The sequence below is a fragment of the Centroberyx gerrardi genome, chromosome 1 (assembly GCF_048128805.1).
Source record: "Centroberyx gerrardi isolate f3 chromosome 1, fCenGer3.hap1.cur.20231027, whole genome shotgun sequence".
Classification (NCBI taxonomy): Eukaryota; Metazoa; Chordata; class Actinopteri; order Beryciformes; family Berycidae; genus Centroberyx; species Centroberyx gerrardi.
The window spans coordinates 8,762,131-8,773,184 of record NC_135997.1 but is presented as its reverse complement, the minus strand read 5'-3'; the positions used below and the strand labels follow the sequence as shown (position 1 = coordinate 8,773,184).

Genomic DNA, 11,054 nt, shown 5'->3' with positions numbered 1-11,054 from the left:
CACACACACACACACACACTCACACACACACTCATTCACTCACACTCTCTCGCCCCCCATTCTCTATCTTTCTCTTGCTGTAGGTCATCATCGTGCGAACTGTCAGCACTTTCTTGACTTTGACCCATTCATGAGTGGGCTTATGTCACTTTTAGATCATATAAACATATAATTATCACCATTGCCTTGTTACATAGGACGTTTGGTTTAACATTAACGAAGACTGAAACGTGACTATATCAGTCCAAGATATATGACACTGGATGGAAAGTTGCACTGTTAAAAGTTTGCAGAACCAACAAATCAGGTTTATTTGCTACAAGATTGCTGCATTTGGAGAATTTGGGAAGCTTTGTTTTGTCATAGATTGCTGAGGAGAAAGTGATGATAATTGCAGTGTAAGTAGAGTTTCACAGCTTAAGCACTGCATCCGTTTCCCTTCTGGAATCATCCAAAATAAAGCTCAGATTGCTCCAAGCCCCTGCTGACTGAGTAAGCGGTCACTGACAGCAATGCAATCAGCATATCGCTATTTAAAGTAAGCCGTGCTGAGAGCAGCCCCAACACAGGGATAGATGGTAATCTGCTGGCCGACCAGAGAGTGACAGCTCAAGGCTTACGCTCATTGTTAGGCTGCGTGACATGTGACGTGGCGGTGGGTCTCTTGGCTGCCCCAGCAGGGAAGCTCTAGGTGCCCGAGGGAGGAGAGCGGATTGTAAATCTTAAATGTATGTCCTCTGTCTGCCTCCCTAAGACTCGAGGGAGGGGAAGGTGGGAGCCGGAGGGTCGCAGGGACTCCGCAGCGCTTACTGTAAAAACAAACGGGTGAAATGAAAGGGGACAGACTGACGGGGGATTGGACGTCTCCTCACCAGATGGTGGAGGGCTAGGAGGCCATCTGCTGCGCCGCTGTGCTTCTGTGGAGACCTCCGCACTTCCTTTTCCTCCTCGCGTTGAGATTAAGACGGGGCTCGGTGTCCCGGAGCCTCGGCGGGGCGGGGCGGGGCGGGGGGGGGGGGGGGGGGCGGGGCGGACATGCGGTGTGGTTGCGGGTTTGAGCCTGGCTTGGCTTTGAGTCATGGCATTCTCTCTCTCTCTCTCTCTCTCTCTCTCTCTCTCTCTCTCTCTCTCTCTCTCTCTCTCTGTCCAATTCAGTGAGCTGTATTGGCATGAAGTACCGTTCAGAATATACTGCAAAAGCTCTGACAGCCTAGTAATCAATAATGATGATAATATTTAATAATGCTAATAAAAAGCAGTTGTAATAAAATGGCAATCATAACAATAAGTAATGATTTAGGATTGGTTAGTGTAAATATAAAGTAACAAAGAGTTCTAGATAACACAGTACAAACACAGCCTCTCTCTCTCTCTTTCTCCCTCCTAAAACAAACCTTGAATAGATTTCGAAAGCCGAAATCAAAATATTATTTGCAACAAGGATGATCTCAAGTTCATGCTGAGCTTATGATACTGCGTGTCCTGTTTTGTAAATGTCAAAGAGAAGAAGATAAAAAAAAAAGCGTAATATGTGGAGCTGTCATCGCTCTCTTGTTACTGGCAGATTCATTCATGTCCGCCGCACAGTCTTTTCGATGTAAGTATTGCTTCCGTTAATGGGGAAATCTCAGAGTCCAGGTTTGTTGTACGCTATCTGAGGGAAAATGTGCCCTTTGACCTGCTGACATCATTAGTACAGCAGCCTATTGGATAAAAGCCCAGGTGGTGTTGATGCTGATCCCATGGAGCTTTCCTCTCCTGCGTGCTCTGCTCATTCAGACAGACATAACACTACTCTCACTAATGAGGCGGCTCTGCACTCCAGCAGGGCCTCGCAGGTAAAAAAAAAATGATGGAGAGCCTCGACTCTCTTCTTCTGACAGATGAACTCGATTAAACTCGCTAATGAGAATTCAAGTAATTGGTTTCAGGTGTGAGGGTTATTTTTTTTCATTCACACGTGGATGCTGTCTAGTAAAGTCGCAACAAATCTGCTTTCTAACTCATGTCATCTCCATACTGTCAGAGCCGCCGAGTCTATGTACCTTGCGACCTAGATATGTGTATTTTTTGTCTTCCCTCTCTGACAGATTTGGGAGAAGATGTTCTCATGTTCCTTGGTCCTGTACAAGAGCCCATTGTAACGTTTTGTTACTGTATTGTTGTCAGCACCGCCAGAGAAATAGAGAAAAAATGAGAGGGGGCTACTCAGTGTTCCTCCAAATTTTTACTCCCGTTCAAGGCTATCGTTTTATCCATATTCCCCCACAAAGTAATGATCTGAGTAACTGATGTCGTCTTGGTGACAGCCTGTCCTTTGTGTTGTTGAATACCAAAGCAATAACACATATAAATTAGTATGGTTAGGATATAATGTAATGTGTCCACTTCCCATATATTATACACACAAACATGCAGCATGCTAAAAAAAGCTTCCAATTGCTTCTAAAATTGTATTTTATTAGTGAGATATTTGTGGCACCCAGTTTGTTTTCATCAGGTCACGGACAATAATGTGGTGCTTTTCACTGGAAACGCTGCCTGTTCAGGTGTCTGGTTTACCTCTGGAGGATTCAAAAGGAAGAACATAATACTAAACTGGACAATGATGTTATGAAGGCCCACTAGCATTGAGATGCTGTCTCACTAATGAAGAGATTCTATGATAGTGTTGCAGTCTCATTCATGTCATTGTGTCTGTGGATCTGCACTTAATGGCACCTGGATGTACAATTGACTACTTTTTTTCACATGGTCCTCTCTAGCCCCTATCACACTCCTACCATGGAATAAAACTCAGATGCTTTGTGTTGCCTATGTTGATATCATCTTCTCTCTCCCGACCCATTCAGAGGCAGATTTGACACTTCCATAAAATTATTGCCAGTAGAGAAAAAGAAACTCTGTGCACCATGTTGACAACTGATTTCACCAGGGAGATTCACCAGGCGCTGGCAGTGTAATCCACTCCTCATCCAGGAATGAAATTGTCAGATATGGTGTAAGAGGAGGACAACTAGCTAACTACACAAATATTACTTTGCATCTGTATATTTATATTATATTTACTTGGGAACTATGCAATGTAAGATTTGAGCCTTACATCCACCTACATTTGTGTAGTCATGTGTCCTGCCTCAGGGGTGTGTGTGTGTGTGTGCGTGCGTGTGTGTGCATTAATAACAGTGACATCTGCAGCAGGTAAAGTAACATTCCTGTGTTCGATCTTGGTAGGAATATGAAGAATGTTGCAGTGCGTGTATCTGTGGCAGCAAATGCTGTTGATTTATATCAGCAGGCTTTATGGCCAATGGCCACAGTTGTTTCATATATTGGTCCGTTCAAAGCCTCGCCTCACATTCTCAAATGACTTGGCAAGATATTGACAGTTGACTTGCAGCTCTTGCAGTCGGTAGATTACTTTTATGGGTGAAGAAAGTCTGTATGTAGAATGAGCCTGGAGTGGGTTCTTCAGCCCAGGAATCCAGACGAGGCTGTTTTCACACTCGATAGGGAAGACAAGCCCAAATGTAACTACAGGCGTTGCATGAAACAAATACAAGGCGACTGCAACTCCTTACATGAAATTTCCATCCAAACTTGCTGTCAAAAGATGGGAGCCACTCTCACGCTGTTATTCACACTCAGGACATGGTGTAATCCAACATCATCCTGAAACTGTCTCCTTTAAGCAGTAAGATTATCCTTTTGTAAGCAGAGTTTACTGAAAATTCTGGACTTATTGGATGGGAAATATGCTTTTTTTTTTTTAGGTAAATCTTAGGTAGTGATCATCCAGCTAAAATTTTTAAAGGGTTTAAGAGAGCAAGAGCCAGGCAGGCTTAGTCATGCATCACATTATTGCCTGCTTCATATTCCTCAGAGGGAACTTGATGCAGGTAGTGTAGTATGGCATGCTAACATGGCAGCCTTCTGCTCAGGGAAGAGAAACCCTCAACTTCAAACAGTTGGATTCACACTTGTTGGCTTTCTCTTACTTTTCTGCGTTATTATAACTTCAAAGAAACATTCATTAATATATAGATTCATTAAATGTAAAAATAAAGCCATACTGTATATCTATATAATAATGCTGCCTCTTTCATAAGTAGACTTCATACTGACAGCCATACTTGACCACTTTCCATACAAACCCAGTGGTTGTGTGTTTGTCTCTGGCTGTCAACATATTCAACTTTTTATTTATTTATTTTTTTTTTTTGACGGTTCACAAAACACTTGCCACAGCATCGGTGTGGACGGGACTGAGGTGTGTGTGTGTGGGTGTGTGTGGGCAGACGGTGTGGACTGACTCAGACCTGCTCCCCATGAGACGAGCACACACACACACACACCCACCCACACACCTGTAAATTATTTAAAGCAACCAGATGGGGGTAGCGACTGCCCGACAGAGTCAGCAGGACAAAGGATTCAGCGATCTTCAAAAGTCTTGAATCTTGCCTCCATTTTTAAATTTTTTTTTTTTTTAACATTTTAGCCTTTTTTATTGGACAGATCAAAGTAGAGAGAGACAGGAAAGACGCGACAAAAGTCCCGGATCAGATTCGAACCCGGGATGTCGCGTTCACATGGTCCCTGAGCCTCCAGGACGTCCCCATGTTACCTCCTTTTATCCAGGAAAATCAATCAACCTAATGTTTTTATCTCCGAAAAGCAGATCACTGGACTGTTGTGTGACGTGCTTGCGAGTGCATCCATGTGTTCAGCAGTGGCCTTTCTCTTCCCTGTCCTGCCAGTGTGAGCTGGATCCAGACAGGGCCACTGCAAAGGTCATTGTGTGTGTGTGTGCGTGTGCGTGTGCGTGTGCGTGTGTGTGTGTGTAAACCAACAACATTGATCTATATAATGGGTTTTGTTGCTCCCAAAGCAGATGAGAACTGAGATTAGGCTTAAAGGGGACAGTGAATTTATTAGGCTTTCATTTCTGTCAGAACCATAATCCCAATGGAAGTAAAAGCTTTATTAGCTCATGAATATTTGCTGCATGTCTGTCTGGAATTATTTTCACCGGGATCTCATAATATCGGTGCATTAAAGTGATAATCCATTATGTTTTCATATAAATCAGTGCTCATCTTGCTGCTCTCTATTGCAGGTTGACATAACACAACAGCGGTTCAGCCTTAGTGAAAGCTTTTATATTTGTTGTTTTAAACATCCAGTGTCTGGTCGGTCTTTCCTGAAGAATCCCCCTGTGTTTTATGTTTCTGGCAGCATCAACAGCAGTTGGTCAGGAATCTTTTTTTTTTTAAATTAAATTTAACTTGTAGATGACAACTTTGGGTGTAGGCTGATGCTACTTTCATCCCATTATTTCCAATGGCTTTTGCCGTGATTTAACACATTTTTTGCTGGGCTGTTGCACGTTGTGATGAAACCCTTGTGCGTCCAATAGCAAGGGAAGTAGCCGGCCAGGAAGGGAAAGAAAATGGAGGAAAAATGTATTCTAGCACTATCAACATCACAATTTCCCGAATTATACAACAAAAGTCTGAAGTTGTATAGGGACCGCAGTAGAAAAGCTTTCTCCTGGAAGCATGTTTCTAAACAAGTGGGCATAGCATGTGCAGTGGAGATTAGCGTGACCATTTGATGTTATATTGGATGTTTTTTATTTATATGCACACACACACACACAGCACTAGCATGGTAACAAGCTAGGAGTGGCTCTTGAAAAAATTCTGTGTATGTTTTCCATGCTACTTCAGGCATTACTTTCACATTTTCATTTCCAGCGAAGTAGCGGTGGTTGTTACTTCCCCTCTGTCTCCCCCTGTATTCCTCGCCCGCCTCCTCCATTATGAAGTTCATGAAGTGTCCTCTGATCACTCTCATCCAGCCAACCCTTAATTAATCATGCCTCCCTCCTGGAACATCTCAACTAAAACCATTCACCTCTGAAATGTTAACCAGGAGACAATTTTAACTCACTGGGTCTAGTCCCCATGAAGCACTACCGCTAAAGGGCAGTGCAGTAGTTTTTCACTTTCAATAATGGGTGTTCCAGCTCCTGTTTTATTACATGTACAGTCTGTATGCATGTGATTTTTTTTTGTTATTATTATTTTTTTTTACTTTTAGTTGCGCTTGAGCAATTCCCTTGCAATATTAATTAGTATGACGACACAGCATTTTATCTTGAATCTTGAGTGAGAAAGTGAGAAAATCGTCATGAAATTGTAAAGTTTATTTAAATAGAAGCTTTGATGCTCTAAACAGGAAAAAGAGAGGGGAGAAGGGGATTTTGTGAACACATTTCACAACAGCTCTCAACGCAATGCTGAATCAGGCTATGGTGTGTGTGTGTGTGTGTAAGTGTGGGTGTGTGTGTGAGTGAGTGAGAAGGGTAATGACAGTGTCTTGAGAGAGAGAGAGAGAGAGAGAGAGAGGGGATATGTGTGTGTGTGAGCTGTGTGGGAATGTTATGAGGAGGAGGAGCATTTCCACTGTAATTTTTCATTCTGAGATCATTAAAGTTTCACAGCCGGTCTAATTCTGCTCTTTCATCCACTAACCATGTTTTTTTTTTTTTTTTTTGCGGCGAGTCTGGGAAAACATGCTGATGCTCTTCTAAAAACACACAGGCAACGAGCTCCTCGCCGCTGGGAGGCAGATCAAACAGAGATGATGCCGCTGTTATTGGGTCTAGTGATCTGTTTCAGTTTACAACTTCTACCAGCGCCAAACCGATTAGTTCACACTCTCAAAGATAAACTGACACGGATTTGAGGTTTTTCACATCACACTCAGACAATAAAGAATTCTTGAGCTGTCGGCGATGGAGAAACTGGGAAGGATGATTGTGTTTAATGAGAACTTAAGGGAGATGTGGCAGGAAACACACACACACACACACACTGGACATGGCAGTGACATTGGAGAGAACACATCTAAACCCTAATTTGTATACTGTCCCCACTCTTCAGAAACATTTGATCATTAATAGTAGCGGTCACTGAAATGGCTGTAAGAGACAAGTTCAGCAGTGTTTTCATTAATTCATTATTCCAATGATGCATGAATGGCAGTTTGACATGATGTTTTCCAATGCAGTTGTAGTTCTGCGGTTATGATGACAGTGACTCCCTGCTGTTGGCTTCATTGCAAAGGGTTTTGATAGAAAACCTTTCTCTTCCCATTGGATTGCATAGCTTTTAGATTCCTTAATTCCCATATTACTCGTATCATATCCTATTTTGGTGATTTGGACGTTTTCACCTCATTCTGGAGGATTGCATGCTCTTCTATGGGTTGAGAGTTATCTTGGGCTTACAAAACCCTTTCAAAACCACTTGGAAGATGTGAAAAATGCATCAAGCTAAACCCAAGGCTGTTTTTCTTAGTTCCTGAAAAGTTGACATTTTGGAAATACAAGGTATCAGACAGTGAAGGTTACACTTCACAGTACGATCGGTTCAAGCTAGGCTAAGAAATCTTCCTTTGTTTGACTATGTTGCTACAAGTAGATAATTGTAGATGATTGCCCCTAATGTATTTGGTGCACAGGGGAAATCTTCCATTAGGCAATAGACACACACACACACACACACACACACACAGGTGCGTACTCACACACAAACACAGAGATGTGTTATTGTAGCCCGTCCTGCGCTGTGAGAGGGCAAGAGGTGTTGATGTGCTATTGGCTGTGGGTTGCCATGAGGATTTAGGGTATGTGTTACATTAACACCTGCCCCTCCATGCTGAGACACTCAGGACATGGCATCTCCTGGGACGGCACAGCAGTGCTGCAGGCAGAGTGTGATGGAGGGATGTTAGCAGAGTGTCTGGTCAAGCAGATATCTGGAGCTCTGGTGTGTTTTGAGACGTCGGCTAACCGCTGCAAGATGTGGCTTATCAGTAAATGATTTTTCTATTGTTTCGTATGAATTCTCTGGTTTATCTGATCTGCAGTCATCCCCCTCTCATGCCGTCTCTCTCCTCTTCTTCTGTGGTGTGCAGGGAGCAGCCGATCTTCACCACCAGGGCCCACGTCTTCCAGATTGACCCCACCACCAAGAAGAACTGGGTCCCCGCCAGCAAGCAGGCTGTCACCGTCTCCTATTTTTACGACAACACGCGCAACAGCTACCGCATCATCAGCGTGGATGGATCCAAGGTATGTGTGTGTGTGTGTACCGTATGTGTGTACTCCTGCGCGCCGGTGTGTGCCTTTTGTTTGTGTGCATGCATGCTTTTTGCAAATGGGTCCTGTCTCCAGGACGTCCCCAGGGCTGACTGAGGTGTGTATTAGAGCTGCAGGAGACTGACAGCAACAGAGATTTTTGAGTGTGTGTAAGAATGTGAGAGAGAGAGGGATGAGGGGATAGATTTGACTGCTCCTAAGAGAGACAGTTGAGGCTAAAGAAGAGCACTCAGTGGAAGAAATGAAAAAACAATTTGCAGCGAAGCATAGTAATGTCACATTTGCGCTTCCTATTGATCAGCATCCACCTAATAGTGGACCATTTGCCATTTCTTGTGTTCCCCTGCTTCTGAAGTGAGGAAGCCCATCTCTGCCTGTGTTCCCTCAGCACCCATCACCATCGTTCTGCCTCATAAAATACATTTATGATACTTATGCAAAAGAAACAGAGGATAAGAGATAAGATTTTGCACAACCACACATACCCGAGACTACACCTAGCACCACTTTAAATCTGATTTAGCCTACTGCCTGCATACAGACAGAGATGAGTTTATGAAAGGCTTACACATGCATGTTAACAGTTCAGCACCAACTCACAGGACGGCACCGTTACAGCTCTCATGTAGCCTGAAATCAGAAACTGAACACCAGCAAAGAGCAAAGAGCCTCCTAACCAATTAACATTCTAATTGGTTCATAATCAAAAACAACACACTCATTTTCCAATAAAATGATTTGATTTGTCCTCTGTTGGCTCATACACACCCCTCCCTGCCCTTGAAAGCTGCACAGCAAAGTGCAGACTGTAGAGTGCTGCTCAATTAGGGCGTTTTTTTTTGTTTTTTTTTTGTGTTTTCTCCTCCAGCCTCGTGGGCCCTTGCCTGCATGTGGCTACGGGACTTAAGCCCTGACACACACACACACACACACACACACACACACACACCATGAATCTTTCCCCCAGCTCTGTGTGCCATGGCTAAATTGAAATCTTCAACATACTCACTAGCATCGCCCCCAACATGACGAGAACGTGCTGTTGAGATTAAATCATGCATGTACTAATAGATACCATAGCTGGTGTGCATGTATCTCATGTTCATGCCTACTTCCTCTAGTAGCTGAAAGGGTAGATTATGCGTTTCCATGGTGATTGGAGTCTTCTCTCTGTGGGAAATTGTAGGGGTGTGATGGCAACGAGATCCCTCTACTGACGTTGGTGGACTGTCACCTTTTGCACCGAGCATAAATTACACAGATTACCTCCACAGCCACTTCAATGACTGAGCAGGTTGAGGGATATTTGGATCTGTTTACTTTCTCAGTCATGCACTTTTCTCAACCGGTTGTTTGGATAAAAGGCCTGTGGAGTTCAGTGTTAGGATTACCAGCCCAACTGCTGAAGGACAGATCTCACAGGACCTAAACACTGACTTGCCTGAATGTAGATTGTTATTTGCACATCAAGCATTTTGTTCTAGTGCTAAGGAAAAGCTCCTCTGAACAAATGCATGCTAACTGCATTCTGAATTTAGAGGAGTGTGTGTGCGTGTGGACTTGAAAATCTGTTATGTTTGAAGAAAGTTTGTTTTTGCCCCTCTGGATCATATATATTGGCATAAAGATGAATTTCTGACTTTTTCTTTTTCTCAGATTTGAGAACGCATTTTACTCTGTTTACAGGACTGGTAGCTGTGCAGGTTGAGGCAGTTCGGTGCAATAAAAATACATCTTAAAAGAGAATTCACATGCTTTATTCCTCTATTCCAGCATAGTTTAGTCACGCTTTGTTAGCTTCATAACAAGTCTCTCCCACAGCTAGAAACCAGAGAGGCAAGACTCTGACACCACTGACAATAACTGTAGATTACTGACGATAAGTAGAGTTAACTTTTATCTTGCAGGCAGTTCTCTTATCAAAACATCTTTATTTTGCTTTGTAAAGATTTCATAGTTATCAGAGATGGGTAATCTATTTTACATCGCTCTTCCTGGAGTAGATTCATCTATTTTGGTACATGTCCTATATACCCTGAAGGCAGTTTTCTCTCCGCTCTCCCACTCCTGCTGTCCTCTCTGCCCCTCTGTCTCTCCACTCTCCTGTTACCATCAGGGAGGGAGCAGTGTGCATTATAACAGGACCTGTAGGCAACAGCTATCTGGTATGAGGACTTATTATAGTCAAGACATAAAATGGTCGCTCAATTAAAATAAAGAGTCGACTCCAGCTGATTTAATCCAATTCTATCTCTCTTTCCGCTTAAATTTAAATGAGGCAAAGTAATTGAAAGCAGAGAAATATTGAGTCATATCAAATAAGTGTTAAATTAAAGTTTTTAGTTCCTAGACTAGCTGCCAGGGAGACAGGTCTGTCTGGGAGAATTGGCTTTTGGTGCAACATACACTGACTATGACAGACCGTCAGCTTGTATTTGTCCGTCCCTGATGGCCAGGGCAACTTGATGATGATGATGATGATGATATGGCAAGTAGAAGAGCGTATCAGCACATTTGACTCTCGCTCTAACCCGTCCTGAATAATGCTCCTGATATACGGATGTACAAGTACTATGACAACACAGCGCTGAGTCCAGTTTGCTGGCTGTACTTAAATATGTGTAAATATGACCACGATAGACCTCCGAGCCAATGCTATGGAGAACTAACATCTTTGCAAAGTTCTGGTCTTGAATACTTTCTCCCCTTTCTTTGCCTCATTCCTCTGTCTCATGACCTACTGTCATTTTACCACCTATTGTTTCTTTCTGTTTTTTTCTTACTTCTCTCACACCCAGTGTACAAAATTGTGTCTCACCTGCCAACAGCTGGTAAACTAAAAACATTTACCTAGAATACTTTTTAACAGCCAAAATAATTTTTA

The 11,054-nt window shown here is 43.0% G+C and overlaps 1 protein-coding gene across 1 annotated transcript in view; it reads left to right on the top strand.

The window, feature by feature from the left end:
- Positions 1 to 11,054, top strand: part of homer2 (homer scaffold protein 2) — a 28,837-nt gene that overhangs the window by 2,193 nt on the left and 15,590 nt on the right. Inside the window, exon 2 of the mRNA XM_078283158.1 lies at positions 7,987 to 8,143. Within this exon, the coding sequence (XP_078139284.1) occupies positions 7,987 to 8,143 (157 nt within the window). The remainder of the gene's footprint in view (positions 1 to 7,986; positions 8,144 to 11,054) is intronic.